The 23,167-nt window shown below is 38.1% G+C and overlaps 1 protein-coding gene across 1 annotated transcript in view; it reads left to right on the forward strand.

Moving 5' to 3' along the window:
• The first annotated feature begins 8,760 nt into the window (after positions 1-8,760).
• Positions 8,761-23,167, forward strand: part of MNS1 (meiosis specific nuclear structural 1) — a 46,589-nt gene continuing 32,182 nt past the window's right edge. Inside the window, exons 1-2 of the mRNA XM_014860453.3 lie at positions 8,761-8,933; positions 9,717-9,938. Of these exons, the coding sequence (XP_014715939.3) occupies positions 8,931-8,933; positions 9,717-9,938 (225 nt within the window). The 5' untranslated portion in view covers positions 8,761-8,930. The remainder of the gene's footprint in view (positions 8,934-9,716; positions 9,939-23,167) is intronic.

A 23,167-nucleotide genomic window follows, 5' to 3' on the forward strand; every position in this document is an offset into this window, starting at 1 on the left:
AACCAGAAGATTTCTCCTTAATGCTGGGAGGGCATAAATCCTTCTTTAACAATGAATATCATTTATGATAGTAGTCATATATCATGAGAAATGCTTTTAAATGTAATAATTGCTTTTTAAAAGCTATATAATAGAATATTATTCAGTGATAAAAATAAATGAGATATCAAGTCATGAAAAAACATGGAGGAACCTTAAACGCATATTGCTAAGCGAAAAGAGGTCAGTCTGAAAATGCTACATACTGTGAGATTCCAACTATATGACAGTCTAGAAAAGGGAAAACTAAAGAGACAGTAGAAGGATTAGTGGTTTCCAGGGGTTTGGGGGGAAGGAGGGAGGGATAAATAGGTGGACCACAGGATATTTTTAGAGCAGTGAAACTTTTCTGTATGATACTGTAATAGTGGATACATGACATTAAGAATTTGTTGAAACCCATAGACTTATACAAAACAGAATGAACCCTAATGTAAACTATAGACTTCACTTAATAATGTATCAATATTGGTTCATCAATTGTAACAAACGTACCACACTACATATGATGCTAATGATAGTGGAAACTGTATGGGTGTGCAGGGGAAAAGGGACATTTGGGAACTCTCTATTTTATCAATTTTGCTGTAAACCTAAAACTGCACTAAAAAAGCAAAGTCTGTTAATTAAAAAAAAAATTTAGGCTAATTTTTTTCAAGTAAAGTCAACTAATTGTTGCAATTGATTAAATTTGTCTTTGGTTTAGATGAACATTCAGGCCAAAAATCCTTTTCTCTGGCGGACCACCTATTAAATTACATAAATTATTGTAGAATCTGCAATACCCATGGATACACGGGAAACAAGGAGCTATAAGTAAAATTCCCATTAGAACCAAAAATCCTCAGAGAAGCAAAAAATAATGAAAAGCATACGTTTGCTAAAATTCTTTGCAATGCTGCATCACATTTCGCTGTTAGGAATTGACAAGTTCTACTCTGTTGCACCTGTTATACGGTATTTTCCCCTGACCCCGTCCCCATCTCCTACCCGCCCCACAGGCAGCCTAGCCCTTTGGGCAGGTGGTTATACTGAGAAATCTGCATCAAGCTGCCTGCTTTGCTTCATCTCAGGCCAGTTTACACAGAATACCAAGAGGGCAAGCGCATGCCTTCTCTCTGTTCCTCTCGGACAGTATTGCCAATGAGTAAAGCAGTAGAGGTGATGTTGATATGCAACCGTGTGATCAGTGACCCAAGGACAGAGAGGAGAGCAAATGGTTTGCAGCTCCCCAAAACTCTTTCAAGGCTCAAGTTAAGCTTTTTGTTTGTGCGTCATATTCTTTTCCTCATGGTCTCAGTCTTTGCCACCTATCTACCTTTCTCACACTCCTCACCAGAATTCCCTTCAACATGAATGTTGCATATTTAACTGGATTATGTATGACCCTACCTTTAATCACTGTTTTCTTCATTAGTACATATTGTTCTTATTATAATGCCATTACTCTAAGGTGGGGTCTCTTTGCCAAGGACAACTCAGAGTGCAAGGTGAATACCTTTTGACCAAGAACTTGAATTCTCCTTGGTCAGAGTCGTTTTGGTTTTTCAGCTCCCCTCACTTTTGTGATTAAAACCATACCAGTCATTTCACAAAATTCTTCTTTTGTCTCTCTTGTCTCATAATTTCTGACGACTTACATGGTTTCCCCTTAGTTTATTTCTGCTGACTAAATGCAATGCTTTTCCTTTCTCCTACACAATACCCATCTAAACTATCCTTTCGATCATCCTAAAACTAAAATTATTGCATTCTGAATATATTGTCAATCCTTCAGTGTGTGTTTATTAAGCTATACTATGTTCAGGGCTCTGTGCTAGGCACATTTTTGGTAAACTTAGACAATTACTAATGCATTCAAACTATTGCTTATTGTGTGTGGTGTTCTCAAATATTACTTGCGTTTTTTTTTTTTTTTTTTTGAGGAAGATTAGTCCTGAGCTAACTACTGCCAATCTCCCTCTTTTTGCTGAGGAGGACTGGCCCTGAGCTAACATCCATGCCCATCGTCCTCTACTTTAAATGTGGGATGCCTACCACAACATGGCTTTTGCCAAGTGGTACCATGTCTGCACCCAGGATCCGAACTAGCTAACCCCGGGCTGCTGAGAAGCGGAACATGCGGACTTAACCACTGCACCACTGGCCCGGCCCCCCACTTGCCTGTTTTAAGAAGCAAATGATAGTGATATATTTAATTGCCTGACTAAATGGATAATCTATATATTGATAAGTGAAATACTTTGCGTATTTGATTAATGAGAGGTAATCTCTAGATTACAAAGATTTCCTTGCAAAAACTAATATATTAGCATGATTTAGAAGTTCGTTGTACACGATAGAGTTTACCTTTATCAAGTAACTAAACATTCAATGATAAGATTTTTACTCCGTTCATGTTTTAAAGACATTTACATTTATTGATCTGTGAGCATCTCAGATAAATAACGTTGACCTGAATCTATCTAAGCAACCAAAAAAATTTGTCATTTGGTTGCCAAGCAATCAATTGACTTGTGTTAGGCAGATAAGGAAATGAAGAAATCACAATGTATCTAGATCTTAGAGAAGCCTTTTTGGAGAATTCTCCCAGTCAATGCTTATAGAAAGGCATAGAAATATTGGTAGTATGTTAGCAAAGTTGGTGCATCGGTAACTAGTTGAATGATCAGACTCAGAGGTTGCTGATCTGGCTCCACTCGGATAGACATTCTAGTGATGTATGTCAGGGCTCTGTGTTCTCTCAGTCTTATTCTACATTTTCATCTATAAGTATTTGAAAATATAAAAGACATGCTTATCCAATTTGTAAATGACATGACTCTGGGAGTTATCAAATCACTAGACAAATGTTGCATGGATATTTTGGAAAATAAAATCAAGAAACAAAAGTTGTGATCAAGACTCCAAGAGCACAGGGATTAGGGAAGGGAACCAGCTAGTAGCTTCTAAAATATACAGAAGAGAGAGGAAAATGTGAGAAAGGAAATCAAAGGTTTTCTGCTATACCTACTAATAATCTGTAATATTAAACATTGATTTTAAAAGGCAATTAATCCTGCAAAAAGTTTTGTTTTTCTTAATCACTTTCATCCCTGAGATTGAACAGAGATAGTGGTTGTGTCAGTTAGGATTGCAGTTGGCTAACAGTAAGAGTCCTGGGTGAAGAAGAGGACACAGAGGCTTAGATAAATTTATTTTTCTTTCATATAGCATGAGGTCATGAGTTAGGCAGCCCAGAGCTGGTGTTGTAGCTCTGTAGTCATAAAGAACCAAGGCTCCTTCTATTTTTCTGCTCTGCCATCCAGAGCATGTATTATTTCACCCACACGATGGCTGGTGGAATTTCAGTCATTGTACACTCTTACTAAGGGCAGAGACCCACACATAAAAAGGCCCTCTGACAGGAAGGAGCTCAAAGAAGTCCATTTTGGCTAAAGTTTGAGGAAGAAACCTGAAGGGGTAGACACATAAACCTCTACAGGCCAGGTTAAGGGTTTTGGACTTTCTTTAAAGGAGATAAGAAAACAGTGAATACTTACCATTAAGGAAAGTTTCTGGTCTATGAGACCCCTATACCAGAGACGAGGTGTGCCAGGATCTGCCTAAAATACTGAGACTGGACCAGGATAACTGAAAATTCCCCTCCACCCACCACCTGGCCAGCAAGCATGAGCAACAAAGAACAGGGATCTACTGCTAGGGGGAGGAGCCAGAGTGTGGAGAGAGACACTCTCTGACACGCAGGAACACAGGGAGGGCCTAAAGCTAGGGGTGGGACAGGAACATTGAGAGAAGCCTTCTGGAAAACCTGCTCCCAACGTAATCAAAGATAACACTGGAGAAATTTGAAGATAGTGGTGAACCGAAGATAACCATAGTGACACAAAGTTCAAATGCAGCTCAACTCCTGACAATATAGACTCAACCTCTTACATTAATGTTCTAGCAGAAGAATAGGTGTGCTTATTTCCAGGCATACATATGATTTACCTCAGTCTTACACATGATGCCTGGCATTCAATCAGAAATTATGAGACCTGCAAAAAAACCAAGAAAAAACATTGTATAACCTGTATAAAGATGAAGAAATGAACAGAACAAAACTCATGTATGACCCAGATGGTGAAACTATCAGACAGAAAATTTTAAATACTATGATTAATATATTAAAGACTCTAATGGAAAAGGTAGACAAGATATGTGAAAAGATGGGTAATTTTAGCTGAGAAGATGGAAACTATAAAAAAAGTTAAATGGAAATGTTAGGTAAAAATCAACAGTAGTGAACATGAAGAATGCCTTTGACAGGCTCATCAGAAGACTTGACACAGCTGAGGGAAAGAGCCAATGAATTTGAAGATATATCCCTAAAAACTACTTAAACTGAAACACAAAGAGAAAAAGATTGGGGAAGAAAAAAACCAGAGCCTTCGAGAGCTTTGAGACAATATCAAACAATCTAACATATGTGGAAACCTATGTGTTGTGGATTTATATATGTAAAAGTAAAATGTATGATAACAGTAGCACAAAAGATGGGATGGAGGATTGTAATTATACTGTTGTAAGGTTTACACACAATAAATGAGGCAGAATTATAGTATTTGAATATTTAAATATATATATTATAAATCTTAGGACAATCACTAAAAACGACATAAATTATAAGCTGATAGTGAAATAAAATGGAATAAAAAATAATCAAAAAGAAGACAGAAAAAGAAAAGGAGTAAAGAACAGATGCAATAAATATTTAAAAATTAGCAAAATTGTTGATTTTAATCCACACATATCAGTAATGATACGTAAATGTAAATGGCATAAACACACCAATTAAAAGATGGAGATTGCCAGATTGAATTAAAAAGCAACACCCAACTCTATGCTATCTACAGGAAAGCCATTTTAAATATAAAGACACAGATAAATTAAAAGCATAGAGAAAGATATATCATTTAAACATTAGTTAAAAGAAAGCTAGAGTGGCTACATTAGTATCAAATAGACTTCAGAACAAAGAATATTAACAGGGAAAAAGAAGGTCATTTCAAAATGTTAATGTATTGTCAGGACATAATAAGCCTAAAGGTGTACACACCTAACAAAAGAACTTTAAACACATGCAGCAAAATAAGAACTGAAAAGAGAAATAAGCAAATCCACAATTATACTTGATGACCTCAACACTCCTTTCAGCAATTGATAAAGCAAGTAGATAGAGATACTGTAAGGATATAGAATACCCGAACAGCCTTCTCAACCAGCTTGACCTTATTGATGTTTATAGAACACCTCACTCCAAACACTGGAATACATATTCTTTTCAAGTGCACATGAAACATTCACCAGGACAGACTATATTCTGTAGAATAAAACAAACCTCAAGGAATTTAAAAGATTTGAAGTCATACAGAGTATATTCTCTGACTATAACGGAATTAAACTAGAAATCAATAACAAAAAGAAAACTGGACAATCTGAAATATTTGGAAAGCTAACAAAACATTTCTAAATAATTCATGGGTCAAAGAAGTCTTTAAATATTTTTAATTGAGTGAATGAAAAAGCACAACATATTAAAATCTGAGGGGCAGCTAAAGCAAGAGCATAGAGGAAAATTTGTATACATTTATACATTGTATACATTTATATTTGAAAAGAATGGTCTTTAATAAAGATTTAAGCTTCCACCTTATGAAACTATAAAAAGAAGAGCAAATTAAACCCACAGCAAGCAGAGAAGGAAATAATGATGGTAAGAGAAGGAAAAAATGGACTTGGAAATAGAGAAACAAAAGAAAAAAATTAACAAAGCCATAAGTTGGCTTTTTGAAAATATAAATAGATAAAACTCTGATGAAGAACCATATTTCTTCAAAGTTATTTCTGAGTAGAGCTTTCTCCTATGTTCATAACAGTAACATAGTTTCAATCATTTGTTCATTTCACAAATCTTTATCACCTATTGTATGCCAGGCACTATTCTAAATGCTTGGGATGCATCCGTGTTCAAAACAAAAATGTCTGGTGACGGCCCAGCCAACAAGGTTTAATTAGAGGCTACTTTATGAGAAGCTATACATAAGCCATGTTTTTTTGTAAAAAGTTCTTGTGGAAGTTGCTAGACTAATGGGATTAAATGAACATAACGGTTGCATCCTGCTTTCAAAATATTCTTGCAGTGTACACACCCTGTAGTCAGTTTTACTTTTGTGGTAATTGGGTTTATAATAAGACCCCCCCAAAACTGAAAACATTGACAATACCACCTGCCACCCCCCACCACCCACAAGTCCTCTTCTAATGTAGGAGAACAATTTGAGTCTAAGGTGAGGTCTAAAAATCCCGGTAGGGTTATCTATTTGCTGTTAACCTCTTTGCATTTCAGTTTGGGAAGTTTCAGGCTCACTGGTTCTGTCCTCAGTGGTGTCCAGTCTACTGATGAGCCTATCAAAGGCATTCTTCATTTGTTAGTGTCTTTGATTTCTAGAATTTCCTTTGGATTCTTTCTTAGAGTCTCCATTTCTCTGCTCACATAACCCATCTGTTCCTGTATGTTGTCCACATTTTCCATCAGATCCCTTAGTATATTAATCATAGTTGTCTTCAATTCCTGTTTAATAATCCCCAAATCTGTGTCATAGCTGAGTCCAATTCTGATGCTGTTTTTACTTGCCTTTTATCAACTTGCCTTTAGCCTTGTAGTTTTTTGTTGAAAACTAGATGTGATATATTGGGTAACAGGAACTGAGGTAAATAGAGCTTTAGTGTGAGGTTTTTTATTACGTGGCCGGGACTTGGGTTGTATTTAATGTTTGCTGTAGCTGTAGGTTCCAGAGCTTCAAATTCCTCTAGCGTTTTTTTGATCTCCTGTTGTCTTTGGATTTCCCTAAAAGTTCCTTGTTAGACAGAGTGGTTTGCAGCACTTCCATCTGTAATCATCTGTTATTATACCAGAGTGCTGTTGACATGGTGGTAAAGTGTTGGAAAGGGAAAGCGTTCTACAATTTTATGATTAAATCTCTTTTAGTAGGGCTGTGACCTACACAAGTGTTTCTTAGCTCCCCTTTCTGTGCTTAGGAGAGACAGGAAGGGTGGACGAGACTGTAGTCAGAGGAATGTCCTTGCCCCAGGTGGGATAAGGATCTGGTAAAATCTTTTCCTTTGGAAAGTAGGCCTTTATTATTGAGAAGGTTCTGGGCATATTGCACAATGATTATTCTTCTCATCCCTCTGCCAGAGCCACAGGAGATCTTTCTTGGTTCTTCTTTGTGAGAACCTGCTGGGCTTCCTGGAGGAAAAACCCACAGAAGTGTCAGGGATGCTCTAAATCTGCAGCCTCCAGTAGTTTCACTCATGCTATTCCACACTCAGTCTCCAGCAATTCATCAAAATTACCATGTAAGTGTTCCTAGTTTATGGCTTCAGTGGCTTCTGCCCCAGGTAAGTAGGTCTTGGCCATGGCTCCCTGGATTTACCTCGATCTCCAGATTTCAGGGTGGTGAGTTGCCCTGTGACCTGGGTTCTAGGACAAGTCCAAGAAAAGTCATTAATTTTTAGTTTGTTCAGCTTTTTCTGGTAGTAAGGATGAAAGTGATAACTTCCAAGCATTTTATATTTTGGAGCTGAAACTGGAAGTTGTATTCTTTATTAATCTTTAAGCAGAAATATTGCTACACAAGATGGACTTCAAATTAGATAACACAAACTAAGCCAAGTCCTCACACTACCTTAAATTTTTTTAAATTTTTGATGAGATTTTTTCTAAATATATATATATATATGTTTTTTTTTTAAAGATTGGCACCTGGGCTAACAACTGTTGCCAATCTTTTTTTTTTCTGCTTTATCTCCCCAAACCCCCCTCCCCGCCCCTCCCCCCGCCCCCGCCCCCGCCCCCGCCCCCATACACAGTTGTATATCTCAGTTGCAGGTCCTTCTAGTTGTGGGATGTTGGACGCCGCCTCAACGTGGCCTGACGAGCAGTGCCATGACCACACCCAGGATCCGAACCCTGGGCCGCAGCGGAGCACGTGAACTTAACCATTCGGCCACGGAGCCGGCCCCAAAATATGTGATCTTTAAAATCAACATATTTGACTAATTTCTCTGACCCATTCCTGTTCTTAAATTCTTCCTCTTAAAATGGACTTTAGTGTCTAATGTGCTGATAAAATAAAGTAGACCACATCCTGCCATCATCTAAGTGCTCTCTTATTTGTACCTGGGCCACGTATTACATAGCAGAATAAGATCCACGTGCCCCACACATTTTATTCCCAAAGTTTACCAACAGCTTCTGTGGGAGGTGAGGCAAAGGTTTCTGGAAGCCCGCGCTACCCACAGAACCTCCCAGTCCCCCAGCGATGGGGCCGGTGACCGTGCCTCCCACTGCTGAGGATGAAAGCCGTCATCAACCCTGACAGAACAGGCGTTGAGGGCGCAGGATGTTCTGTGCGTGGAAAGTGCCTTTGGCCCCATGTTCTAGACAGGAGTTGGCGTATTTCTCTGTAAACAGTTTCTACAGACTTCAGCTTGGCTCCCAACCCCATTAAACCACGGAATTAGCCGCTTGAGGGAAATCTGGAGCTCCCTGACGGACCGCAAAGCGCTGGCGTCAGGACACAAGATCTGAACTTCCCGCCAGTCAGCTGTAGGCCTATAGGAGAAGCCGCCCTGCCAGCGTCTCAAGAAGCTCAATGCCGATTGGGTCTTGCTGCGCCCAATGGGCGGCCGCGCCCTGTGCGGATGCGCCCTTCACGGCAGGAGGCGCCGCGGCGGCCGTTGCCCGGAAACCGCGCAAACTCTAGGGAGCTCAGCCCGCCGCTGCAGTTGCGGCGGGAGGTGGTGGCCGCGGGAGCCGGAGCGAGGGCTGTTCTTCTGCCAAGATGGTGAGCCGGTCGGGGGTCTGGAAACTACGTGTTTATCTATTGATATAAGTGTAGTTTAGAGCCAGCCTCCTTCTAGAAAACGGTTTCAAGTACCTAACCTGAGACTTAAGTGGGAAACTCGTATTTGCTTTCCGGGGCTGCAGGTGCTGTTGTTTAAGCAACGCTTGCGCTGGCTTCCAGGTTTTTTTCATTTTCCCTACACTGTATTACATCTGCCCGGTAAAAATCTTGTTTCCCGTATTTCTGGAAATTTGCGGAAAGATTAAGAACCGTTGGACAAATTAGGGGAAATAAAAGTCCAGGAGAGAGTGAATTTATGAATAAGTAGCAGCGGGTTATATAGGAGGAAAACCTGACCCGCTTCTGAACAGCGCTTATGGGGAAGGGGTTGGGGGAGGAATGCGGAGAGGAATTCCCGGCGGAGTGGTCAAGAGCTGCGTCTACGGGGGCTCGACCGCCTGTCTTTGCATCCGAGTGCTGCTGTTGATTAGCTGTGGAACCTTGGGTAAAGTTGCTTTTACTTTTCATACCCCATCTGTAGGATGGGGAATAGTAATAGTAGCTACTTCACTGATAGATCAATATATTAATCTACCACGTTTACTCTTTTATTATGGTATATTTCTCTGAATTTACGAAGGAAGCCAAAGGCCCTTCGTTTATCACTGTTAGCTCTTTTTGTATCATTTGTTACTGGGGCTTACATCGATATATTTTTAAAAATTAGATTTTGGAATACCGAAGTATGCCTCTTTTTTTTTTTTTTTTTTTTTTGCATTATAGGCTTCCAAAAGGAGAACTTTGAGCTGCAGTGAAGGGCATCAGAAATTAGTAGATATAAACTACTGCAAAAAATTACATGTTGAGGCACTAAAAAAGATAGAGAATCAAATCAGGGACCGAATGGTGCAGAATCAAATTGCTGACCGTGTCGAGCGCCAGAGATTCCTCAGATTACTACAGAATGAACAATTTGAGTTGGATATGGAAGAGGCCATTCAAAAAGTAAGTTTTACTGTTCATTCTTACATCATTTCTTTCTTCATTGTCTCCTTGGAAGACCAACTGCTAATACTAGAATTGAGTAGACAGACGACAGCATCAGGCAAAGGATGCCTCAACGTCGGTCAGTCCAGTGTAGTGGTCAAGAGCTGGGTTTTTGGAGCTAGACTGTATGTTTTTGAATCCTAGGACTGCTATACGTTAGCCGTGGAACCTTGGTTAAGTTGCTTTTATTTTTTGTGCCTCATCTATAAAATGGGAATAATAGTAGTACCCACTTCATAGGATTGTTTTAATAATTAATGAGTTCATGCATGCAAAGCCCTTGGAATAGTGCCTGGAACAGAGTAAGCACTCAGGTTTTTGTTTTTGTTTTTTTTTTTTTTTTACAAGTATGAAATCCATAGTTACTAACTTCCACATTTTGTTCATGTAGGTACAATTCTGTTGCTGTCCATAAAATTCTAACGACAAAAATTTAAGTATATCTTTTTTGAATTTACTGAGATTAAACATGTGTATTATTAAGTGGTAGAAAATGAACACATGTTATTAGGCATGAATTTATTAATGTTTTTGATTTTTGAAATACTGCTCTGAAGAATTATGGCACGCTATATGTGTATATAACTCTTAAAATATGTAGATAATTTTTCAATGGAAATTACTAAATATTTTAAGGGATGAGGGTGGTGGAAAAAGGGGAACCGACAGGAAATGAGTTCTCATAAATGTGAAAAAGGTGTTCTGATATTTCAGTATTTTTTGAGTGCCTCCTCTGTGTTCAACATTTTGTAGGATGTTGTGGGGAATGTCAAAGCAAGTTTTAAAAGTTGTATCCATCCCTCTGAGTTCCAAATTCCAGAAGTTTAGACATGATTTTTTAAGCCTGAGCAAGAAGATCCTAGGCATTAGAACTTTTTCCCTATGGGTTTTATTCTTATATTTTCTTTAATTTTAAAGAGAATCTTGGCTAGCATATCAACTCTCTCCTGCATACTTCAGTATGCATCCTACAAAATATGGCTATTTTCTTACATAGTAGTAGCGTAATGCCACTGTCTCACATAATAGAATTATCAATACATTCTAGGTATCATTTAATATCATTCCATAATTAAATTTCTGTGATTGTGTCAAAAATCTTCTTTTACAATTGGTTTGTTTTAATCAGGATCCAAATGAGGTTTATATGGTGTATTTGGTTGTTAAGTCTGTTAGGTCCCTCTTAATCTAAAACAGCCCCTCCCTCATTCTTTATTTGTTTTAACTTCTTGTTTTTAACTTGTTAAGGAAACTAGGCCAGTTGTTTTATAGGATATCCCATGTTCTGAATTTATCTGTTTACTTTCTCATTCATTCTTTTAATTTGTTCCCCTTTTATACAGTTCCTCTAAGTGGAAGTTAACCCTACAGGCATGATTAGGTTTAGATGCAGCTTTTCTGGCGTAGATGATGCTGTTCTTCATATTGTATTGCATCGGCAGGCACATGATGTCTGGCTGTTCCACTTGTAGTGGTGCTAATTTTCATCAGCAGGCTTAGTGAGACAGCCTGGCTCCTCCATTAGAAAGATCCCCATCAAACGTTCATCTGTGGTTTCACCAATGAATTGTTTCTTTCATTAGGAGTTGCAAAACACTGATTTTCTAATTTTATTATTCCTTTCACATTTAATTAGCTGAAATTCCTCTGAAAAGAACTTTCCCTCATCAACTAGGGTTATTTGGTACCTTGTAATACAGTTCTTACTGGAAAGGGAGATAGTTAATTTTCAGAGTAAAGAATTGGTACCCTAGTCACTTCCATTGGTGTTTGCCTATGTTGTTTTCCTTAGTTTTTGACTTTTTAAAAAAGTATCTTTGTTGACTCATGGGTCTTTATATACTGGAATTAATTGCGTTTATTATTCTTCTTGATGCTCAGCTTGTCCCGTCTTTGGTCAGCGGATGCACTTTTATTGCTTCTGTGACCATTTGACAAGTCTCTCTTAATCTGTGGTAGCTTCCTTGCTTTCTTTCTGAAAAAAATGTTCCAGGCTAGTGATGGTTAATTTTATTTGTCAACTTGACTGGGCCATGAGGTGCTGGATATTTGGTCAAGCATTATCCTGGGTGTTTTGGGGTGAGATTAGCATTGAAATTGGTAGACTAAGTCGGATTGCCTTCCCTAATGTGAGTGGCCCACACCCAATTAGTTGAAGGCCTGAATAGAACAAAAAGGCTGAGTAAAAGGGAACTGCTCCTTCCTGACTGCCTTTCCAACTGAAACATCACCTCTTCCGGAGTCTCAAGCCTGCCAGCCTTCCGTGAGAGGAGCTACACCATCAGTTCTCCTGGTTCTCAGGCCTTCAGAATTCGACTGGAACTAAACCGTTGGCTCTGCTGGGTCTCCTTCAGATCTTGGGACTTGCCTGCCTTCTTGATCGCTTAAGCCAATTCCTTATCCTACTGGTTCTTTTTCTCTGGAAAACCCTGACTAATACAAGGCTCATCTTGTAAATTTCTTGCTTCACACATGAATCAGCCATTGTACCAAGGAGCTCTGTTATCATTTAGTGGAAATAATATTTGAGACAATTTGGATGCTAGATGTGCTTTTTATTCTTGGGTTATCATTGATTCCAGGTCTTTTCAGTGTACAGAACTTGGAAATATGCATATTTTTAACTTTTTTTGAGATAAACTTAGATTTATAGAAGAGTTGCAAAAATATTATAGAGAATCTGTATACCCTTCGTCTGACTTCTTTTTATATTAACATCTTACATAATTGTAGAACAATGGTCAAAACAAAGAAATTAGCTTGATACAATATTGTTAATTAAACTACAGGATTTATTCAGATTTCATCAGTTTTTCCACTAACGTCTTTTACCTGTTCCATGATCACAAATTGCATTTAGTTGTCCATGTCTCCTTAGTCTCCTCCAATCTTAGTCTCCCCCAGTCTGTGAGAGTTCCTCACTTTTTCCATCCTTCATGACCTAGACACTTGTAAAGACCACGGTTCATTTGTTCTATTAGTTTTCTGTTGCTGTGTAACAAATTGTCATAAATTTCGGGACTTAAAACAAGAGCCATTTATTACCTCACACTTTCTGTAGATCAGAAATCCAGGTGTGGTATAGCTGTCTTATCTGCTTGGGCTCACAGGCTGAAATCAAGGTGTTATCTGAAATGCATTCTCATCCGGATCTTGGGGCCCTCTTCTAAGCTCATTTAAGTTGTTGGCAGAATTTATGTTCCTGTAGTTGTAAGACTGAGACCCCCATATCCCAGGGGTTGCTGACATTGCCTGCCCTGTGACCCTCTCCACAACTTGGCAGTTTGCTTCCCTAAAGTCCACAGGGAAGTGACTTTAGCTACTCCTTGTCATGTTTATGTTCCACTTGATTAGGTCAGGTCCACGCAGGAGAATCTCCCTTCTGATTAACTCAAAGCCAACTTATTGGGACCTTAATGCCCTTTTCATGTGTTATATTGGGGGTACATGATGTTGATATGTATTATTCTTGATAATTAACCTTGATCACTTGATTAAGGTGGTATCTACCAGGATTCTCCTCTGTAAAGTTTTACACTTTAGAATTATTTTGCACTTTGTAAATACTAAATATTTTGAGACTATGCAAATATCCTGTTTCCGTGTTAATGTTTGCCCACTAATGTTAGCCTTCATTGGTGAATCTTGCCTTCGGCAATTGTTACTTTCTGCTTCTAATGGTAATTTTCTATTTGCCTTATTCCTTCTTCATTTATTAATTGGAATTTTTCTATAAGAAAGAGTTGACCCTTCTCATATATTTATTTAGTTACTATTTATTTATATCACTGTGGAGTCATTGGCATATTTTTTTTTTGTTATTTTTGTTATTTTGTTGTTCCAGTTCCAATTTTGGCTTTTAGAAACTATTCAGATTGTCTTCTGTGCCCTTCTGACATCTTGTGCCACTTTTTTTTTTTTAGCGTTTACTTGCTTTCTGGCACTGCAGGATGTTCCAGGCTTAGCTAACTTATACTTTTCTTGCCTTGGAATCAACCATTTCTCTAAGGAGGCTTGGTCCCTTTTATTGGAGAATGGTATTTAGAAACTAAGATCTGAATGATAATAGGTTCATTGTTACTGGGGTTTTATTGCTCTACTCCCTCTAGGTGGAAAGAACTAGAAAGTAAATATACCAATGCATACACACACATCTATATTTATTTTTGTGTCTGTCTATCTGCATATATTTATTAATAAAAAACCATGAGTCTACATTGGTACTGCTAACTCCAGTCTGGCACCACAGGGGTCATTTTAGCCTTTTCCCCTTCCTTATTTGTAACTGCTGTCTCCAACAAAAAGAAAGCTGCCTCTCATTATCTACCATATGTTTACTTATTCTTCCAACTCTAGCGTACAAATAAAGTAGTTCCAGAATTGCTAACCTGCGCCCCTGTGAACAACAAATTTACTTACTACAGTACAGAGTTGGGTATAGTTCTTTTTGTCTTTAGTCTTACAATATCTAGTCAAACACTATTTTCAGAGTTACTCATGTCCACTCCTACTGGTCTCCTTCACTGTGGTTATCTCATTGATTTTAATATAGTTAATTTGTCGTTGTCTGCATTCCGTTATCCCCGCCACATCTTTTTTTTTTTTTGAGGAAGATTAGCCCTGAGCTAACTACTGCTAATCTCCCTCTTTTTGCTGAGGAAGACTGGCCCTGAGCTAACATCCATGCCCATCTTCCTCTATTTTATACATGGGACGCCTACCACAGCATGGCTTTTGCCAAGCGGTGCCATGTCTGCACCCGGGATCCAAACCAGCGAACCCCGGGCCGCCAAGAAGCAGAATGTGCGCACTTAACCACTGTGCCACTGGGCCAGCCCCTCTCCACATATTTTTTTAAAAAATTTTTTATGTTGAAATAATTACAGGTACTTGGGAAGTTGCAAACGTAGTACAGAGAGGTCCACTGTGCCCTTGGCCGGTTTCCCCCAGTGGTCACATCTTACATAACTGTAGTACAGTATCAAACACTGAAAAATGATATTGGTACAATATGCATATATACTTCTATGTCATTTTATCACGTGTAGATTTGTGTAACCACCACCTCATGCAAAATACAGAACTATTTCGTCACTGCCAAGACCTCATTCACGCCACCGCATTATAGTCACACACTCCCTTCAACCTTCACTATGCCTGGCAACCCTTAATTTGTTCTCCATCTCTGTAATTTTGTCATTTCAAAAATAGTATATAAATATATTCATGTGTGTGATTCCATACATATCATATGTCTGTGACCTTTTGAGTAGACTTTTTAACTCAGCATAATGCTCTTGAGATTCATGTAAGTTGTTGGATGTATCAATAATTAATTCCTTTTATTATTGAGTAGTAGTCCATGGTAGAGATGTACTAGTTGGTTTCTTTTTTTTATCGAGCTCATAATAGTTTATAACATTGTGAAATTTCAGTTGTACATTATTATTTCTCAGTCACCATATATATGTACCCCTTTACTTCTTATGCCTTCCCCCAACCCTTTTCCTCTCTGGTAACCACTAATCTGTTCTCTTTGTCCATGTGTTTCTCTTCCACATATGAGTGAGATCATACAGTGTTTGTCTTTCTTTGTCTGGCTTATTTCACTTAACATAATACCCTCAAGGGCCATCCATGTTGTTGTAAATGGGATGATTTTGTGTTGTTATATGGCTGAGTAGTATTCCATTGTACATATATACTACATCTTCTTTATCCATTCATCAATTGATGGGCACTTGAGTTGCTTCCCCATCTTGGCTATTGTGAATAATGCTACAATGCACATAGGGGTATATAAGTCTCCTTGAATTGTTGATTTCAAATTCTTTGGATAAATACCCAGTAGTGGGATAGCTGAGTCATATGGTATTTCTATTTTTAATTTTTTTAGAAATCTCCATACTCTTTTCTGTAGTGGCTGCACCAGTTTGCATTCCCACCAACAGTGTATGAGAGGTCTCTTTTTCTCCACATACTTTCCAACATTTGTTATTTTTAGACTTAGTGATTATAGCCATTCTAACAGGTGTAAGGTGATATCTCATTGTAGTTTTGATTTGCATTTCCTTGATGATTAGTGATGTTGAACATTTTTTCATGTGCCTGTTGGCCATCTGTATATCTTCTTTGGAAAAATGTCTGTTCATATCCTCTGCCCATTTTTTTGATTGGGTTGTTTGTTTGTTTTTTGTTGTTGAATTGTATGTGTTCTTTATATATTTTGGAGATAATCCCTTGTTGGATATATGATTTGCAAATATTTTCTCCCAGTTAGTGGGTTGTCTTTTCATTTTGTTCATAGTTTCCTTTGCCTTGCAGAAGCTGTTTGGTCTGATGTAGTCCCATTTGTTTATATTTTCTTTTGTTTCCCTTGCCCGAATAGACATGCTATTTGAAAAGATCCTTCTAAGACTGTTATCTAAGAGTGTACTACCTATGTTTTCTTCTAGGAGTTTTGTGGTTTGACATCTTACCTTCAAGTCTGTAATCCATTTTGAGTTAATTTTTGTGCGTGGCAAAAGATAATGGTCTACTTTCATTCTTTTGCATGTGGCTGTCCAGTTTTCCCAACACCATTTATTGAAGAGGCTTTCCTTTCTCTGTTGTATGTTCTTGGCTCCTTTGTCGAAGATTAGCTGTCCATTGGTGTGTGGTTTTATTTCTGGGCTTTCAATTATGTTCCTTTGATCTGTGTGTGTGTTTTTGTATCAGTACCATGCTCTTTTGATTACTATAGCTTTGTAGTATATTTTGAAGTCAGGGATTGTGAAACCTCCAGCTTTGTTCTTGTTTCTCAGGATTGCTTTGGCTATTCTGGGTCTTTTGTTGCCCCATATGAATTTTAGGATTCTTTGGTCTATTTCTGTGTAGAATGTCATTGTGATTCTGATTGGGATTACATTGAATCTTTTGATTGCTTTAGGTAGCATGGACATTTTAACTATGTTCATTCTTCCAACCCATAAGCATGGAATATCTTTCCATATCTTTATGCCATCATCAATTTCTTTCAATAATGTCTTGTAGTTTTCATTGTATAGGTCTTTTGCCTCCTTGGTTAAATTTATTCTTAGATATTTTATTCTTTTTATTGCGATTGTAAATGGGATTGTATTCTTGAGTTCTCTTTCTGTTAGTTTTTTATTCGCGTATAGAAATGCAACTGATTTTTGTAAGTTGCTTTTGCAACCTGCCACTTTACTGTAGTTGTTGATTATTTTTAATAGTTTTCTGATAGATTCTTTAGAGTTTTCCTATATAAAATCATGTCATTTGCAAACAGTGAGAGTTTCACATCTTCCTTGCCAATTTGGATCACTTTTATTTCTTTTTCTTGCCTAGTTGCTCTGTCCAAGTCCTCCAGTACTTTGTTGAATAAGAGTAGCAAGAATGGGCACCCTTTTCTTGTTCTTGTTCTCAGATGGATGGCTTTCAGTTTTTCCCCAGTGAGTATGTTGGCTGTGGGTTTGTCATATATGGCCTTTATTGTTGAGGTATTTCCTTCTATACCCATTGTATTGAGAGTTTTTATCATCAGTGATGTTGAATCTTGTCAGATGCTTTCTTAGTGTCTACTGAGATGATCGTGTGGTTTTTATTCCTCATTTTGTTAATGTGGTGTATCACATTGATTGATTTGTGGATGTTGAACCATCCCTTAGTCCCTGGTATAAATCCCACTTGATCATGGTGTATGATTCTTTCGATGTATTGCTGTTTTTGGTTTGCCAATATTTTGTTGAGGTTTTTTTGCATCTATGTTCATCAGTGCTATTGGCCTGCAATTTTCCTTCTGTGTGTTGTTGTTGTCTGACTTTGAGATCAAGGTGATGTTGGCCTCATAAAATCTGTTAGAAAGAGTTCTGTCTTCAATTTTTTTGACTAGTTTGAGAAGGATAGGTATTAAATCTTCTTGAATGTTTGGTAGAATTCTCCTGAGAAGCCATCTGGTCCTGGACTTTTATTTTTTGGGAGGTTTTTGATTACTGTTTCAATCTCTTTTCTTGTGATTGGTGTGTTGAGATTGTCTGTTGCTTCTTGATTCAGTTTTGCTGGGTTGTGTGTGTCTAAGAATTTATGCATTTCTTCTAGATTGTCCAATTTGGCATATAGTTTTTCATAGTATTCTCTTTTAATCTTTTGTATGTCTGGGGTATCTGTTGTAATTTGTCCTCTTTCATTTCTAATTTTATTTATTTGAGGCTTCTCTCCTTTTTTCTTAGTCTGGCTAAGGTTTGTCAATTTTGTTTATCTTCTCAAAGAACTAGTTCTTAGTTTCATTGATCCTTTCATCTGTTTTTCTCATTTTAATTTCATTTACTTCTGCTCTGATTTTTATTATTTCCCTCCTTCTGCTGACTTTGGGCTTTGTTTGGTCTTCTTTTTCTAATTCTGTTAGGTGTAGTTTAAGATTTCTCATTTGAAATTTTTCTTGTTTGTTAAGGTGGGCATGTATTGCTATGAATTTCCCTCTTAGGACCACTTTTGCTGCATCCTATATGAGTTGGTATGGTGTATTTTCATTTTCATTTGTCTCCTGATACTTTTTTATTTCTCCTTTAATTTCTTCAGTATCTATTGGTTGTTCAGTAGCATGTTTCATCTCCACGTATTTGTTGCTTTCCCAGCTTTTTTCTTATAGTTTATTTCTAGTTTCTTAGCATTATGGTCAGAAAAGATACTGATATTATTTCAGTCTTCTTAAATTTAGTGAGTCTTGCCTTATTTCCCATCATATGGTCTGTCTTTGAGAATGTTCCAGGTGTATTTGAGAGGGATGTGTATTAAGTCCATCTGGTCTAGTTTTTTGTTTAATTCCACTAGTTTCTTGTGGACCTTCTGTCTGGATGATCTATCCACTGATGTAAGTACAGTGTTAAGATCCCCTGCTATTGCTGTGTTGCTGTTAATGTCTCCTTTTAGGTCTGTTAATAGTTGCTGTATGTACTTTTCTGTTCCTATGTTGGGTGCATATATATTTATAAGTGTTATGTCCTCTTGATGGAGTGTCTCTTTTATCGTTATATACTGCTCTTCTTTGTCTCTCATTGCCTGTTTTATCTTGAAGTCTACCTTGTCTTCTGTAAGTATGGCAACATCTGGTTTCTTTTGTTTGCCATTAGTTTGGACTATGGTCTTCTATCCCTTCACCCTGAGCCTGTGTTTGTCTTTTGAACTGAGATCTGTTTTGTGGAGGCAGTATGTTGTTGGGTCCTGTTTTTTAATCTGTCCAGCCAGTCTGTGTCTTTTGATTAGAGAATTCAATCCATTTACATTTCAAGTGTTTATCGATATATGTGGGCCTAATGCTGCCATTTTATCACTCGTTTTCTGATTGTTCTGTATTTTCCTTGTTTCTCGTCCTATGTATTTCGGACTGCCAGTTCAATTTGATGTTTCTCTATGATGGTTTTCTCAGTTTTCTCTTTATTTATCATTTGTGTCTCTGTTCTGATTTTTTGTTTAGTGGTTACTGTGAGGTTTGTATAAAAGATCTCGTAGATGAGATAGTTCATTTTCTGATAGCCTCTTATTTTCTTAATCTAAGGAGGTTCCATCCCAATCCTCTTCCCCATGTAAGTTATTGTTGTCACAACTTACTCCATTTTGTGTTGTAAGTTTGTGTTAAAATGAAGTGACTATAGTTCTTTTTGATGTTTTCCTTCCCCTGTTTAATGTCATAATTGTTTGCTAACCTGTTCTGATTGAGAGCTGCAATTTTCTGATTTTATCTATTTATCTGCTTGCCGGAAGCTTTGTAAACCCCCCTCCCCCTTTTTTTTTCCAGGTATGAGGGCCTTCTTGATCATTTCTTCTAGGGGGCATCTTGTGGCAGTGAACTCCCTCAGTTTTTGTTTATCTGGGAAAGTTTATTTCTCCATCATATCTGAAGGATATTTTCACTGGATAGAGTATTCTTGGCTGAAAGTTTTTGACTTTCAAAATTTTGAATATATCATTCTACTCTCTCCTAGCCTGTAAGGTTTCTGCTGAGAAATCTGAAAGCCTGATAGGGCTTCCTTTGTATGTTATTTTCTTTTGCCTTACTGCCCTTAATGTTTTTCCTTTGTCATTGACTTTTGCCAGTTTTGCTAATATATGCCTTGGAGAAGGTCTTTTTACATTTATATAATTAGGAGTTATTTTAGCTTCTTTTACTTGTAGTTCCAGCTCCTTCCCCAGGTTTGGGAAGTTCTCAGCTATTATTTCTTTGAAAAAACTCTCTGCTCCCTTTTCTCTCTCTTCTCCCTCTGGAATACCTATAGTTCTTATGTTGCATTTCCTAATTGAGTCATATATTTCTTGGAGAATTCCCACATTTCTTTTTAGTCTTAGTTCTCTCTCCTCCATCTGAATCATTTCTATATTTCTGTCCTCTAAATGGCTCATTCTCTCCTCTATGGTATCAGCTCTGTTACCTAAGGACTTCAGATTTTTCTTTATCTCGTTCATTGTGTTTTTCATCTCCAACATTTCTGATTGGTTTTTCTTTATAGTTTCAATCTCTTTTGTGAATAATTCCCTCTGTTCATTAATTTTATTCCTGATTTCATTGAACTGTCTTTCTGAGTTTTCTTATAACTTGTTGAGTTTTTTTATGAAAGCTAATTTGAATTCTCTGTCATTTAGTTTGTAAATTTCTGTGTCTTCGAGATTGATTTCTGGGTGACCGTCATTTCCCTTCTGGTCTGGAGTATTAATATACCTCTTCAGGATGGCCCGGTGGCGCAGCAGTTAAGTTCACACATTCCACAACAGCGGCCTGGGGTTCACTGGTTCGGACCCTGGGTGCGGACATGGCAGCACTTGGCAAGCCATGCTGTGGCAGGCGTCCCACATATAAAGTAGAGGAAGATGGGCATGGATGTTAGCTCAGGGCCAGTCTTCCTCAGCAAAAAGAGGAAGATTGGCCGCAGATGTTAGCTCAGGGCTAATCTTCCTCAAAAAAAACCTCTTCATGCTGTGTGATGGCATGGATTTGTGCCTTTGCATAGTGAGTACCTAGTCACCAATTCCACCTGCCACCACTGGGGAGGGGGGGCAGGAGCTGTGTATACTGAGCCCACTGTGACCCTGGCAGCTGTGCCTGTCCTTTGGAAGCTATGCTGACGGGGCTTGTATGCGTTTGCATGCTCACCACTGCTTCTTTACACATGTATGCACTGGCTCTCTGGCGAGGTTCCCTTGCTTCAGCCAACTGGCCAAGCTGGTGCACCAGGTGAGGGTGGCACTTTCTTTTGTCTGTGCTCTCCCGGGGGCACTCCTGCTCTGCCCTCCTGGGCTGTTCTGCTTGGTGAGTAAGCCCCCATGATTACTTGGCCTCTTCCGTGTGGAGCTTTCCCACAGACTTGGAGGCAACTCAGAGAGCAAAGGTGTTCCTATGGAAGACTGCCCTCTCCCTCCCTCCTCTCAGAGCCGGGTGTTGTCCTGGGCCCTACGTTGCTGCCATTAGGGGAAGGTGAGGAGATCTCCTTGCCTCTTTCCACTGCCTCCGGGGAGGTTCAGCACCTCCACCTTCAGACTTATGGCTGCTTGGGTCTCTCAGATGTCTATTGTGTTTGTGAATATCCTCTGTTGGTTTATGAGTGTCCTTTTCATTGTATCTTAGGGGAGAGAGTGTAAGAGAAGATCTCACTCTGCAATGATGCTGACGTCACTCTAGTTTATTTCTTTTTGAATTTGCATATTATAAAACTCATTCTTTGTGATGTACTGTTCTATGGATTTTGACAAATGCATAGATTTTTCTACCATCACAATGTCATGCAAAACAATTCCATCACACTGAAAGTCCCCTCATGTTGCCCCTTTGTAGTCAACCACTCACCCCTGAAAACCACTAATTTCTTTTTTGTCCCAATAGGTTCGTCTTTTCTATAATATCAGATAAATGGAATTATACAATATGTCATCTTTGAGGTCTGACTTCTTTCACTTAGCAAAACAAATTTAAGATTCCATGTTGTTGCATGAATCATTCCTTTAATTGCTAAATTTTATGTACCAGTTTGTTTTAGCCATTCACAGGTTGAAGGAAATCTTGTTTCCCATTTTTGGCAATTGTGAGTAAAGCTGCTATAAACATTTGATTACAAACTTTTGTGTGAACATAAATTTTCGTTTCTCTTAGGTATCTATCTAGGAGTGTGATGGTTGGGTCATTAGGTATGTGTATGTTTCATTTTATAAGGAACTGCCAAACTGTTTTCCAGAGCTGCTGTACTATTTTGGATCTCCTCAAGTAATATCTAAGAATTCCAGTTGCTTTTTGCCCTCACCATTACTTACTGTTGCTTTTTGTTAATTGAAATTTTTATTGAGATAATTGTGGATTCCTATGCAGTTTTAAGAAATAATAGAGACAGATCCTGTATCCCCTGTACTTAATTTCTCCCAGTGGTACATTAGGCAAAATTATAGTACAATATCACAGACAAGATATCAACAATAATAACAGTCTACCAGACTTGTTCAGATTTACTCAGTTTTACTTGCTCTGTGTGTGTGTGTATTGTGTGTGTGTGTATTTAGTTCTGTATAGTTTATCATGTGTGTAGGTTTGTATATCCAACACCACAGTCAAGATCCAGCAGAGTTCCATGATCGCAAGGATTGCTCAGTTGGTCCTTATAAGCATACTCTTCTCTTTCTTGTCTGCCCCTACCTCATCCCTACCTTTGGCAACCATTGGTATGTTCTCCATTTCTGTAATTTTGTCATTTCAAGAAAGTTGTATATACAACTCAACAATAAAAAGACAAAAATTTTTTAATGGGCAAAGCATTTTAGTAGTCATTTCTCCAAAGAAGATATACAAACGATCACTTAGCACAAAAAATATGCTCAACATCATTGGTCATTAGGGAGATGCAAATCAAAACCACAATGAGATACCACTTCAGACCCATGAGGATTTTTTTTTAATTAAAAAAAAAAAGGAAAGTAAGTGTTGGCAAAGATACAGACAACTTGGAACCCTTGTACATTGCTGGTGGAAATGTAAAGTGATGTAGTGGCTGTGGAAAACAGTTTGGTAGTTCCTCAAAAAGTTAAACATAGTTACTATATTACCCAGCAATTCCACTCCTAAGCGTATACCCAAGATAATGACAAACATATGTCTACACAAAAACTTGTATGTGAGTGTTCATAGCAGCATTATTCATGATAGCCAAAAAGTG

Source organism: Equus asinus, chromosome 2 (genome assembly GCF_041296235.1).
Source record: "Equus asinus isolate D_3611 breed Donkey chromosome 2, EquAss-T2T_v2, whole genome shotgun sequence".
Classification (NCBI taxonomy): Eukaryota; Metazoa; Chordata; class Mammalia; order Perissodactyla; family Equidae; genus Equus; species Equus asinus.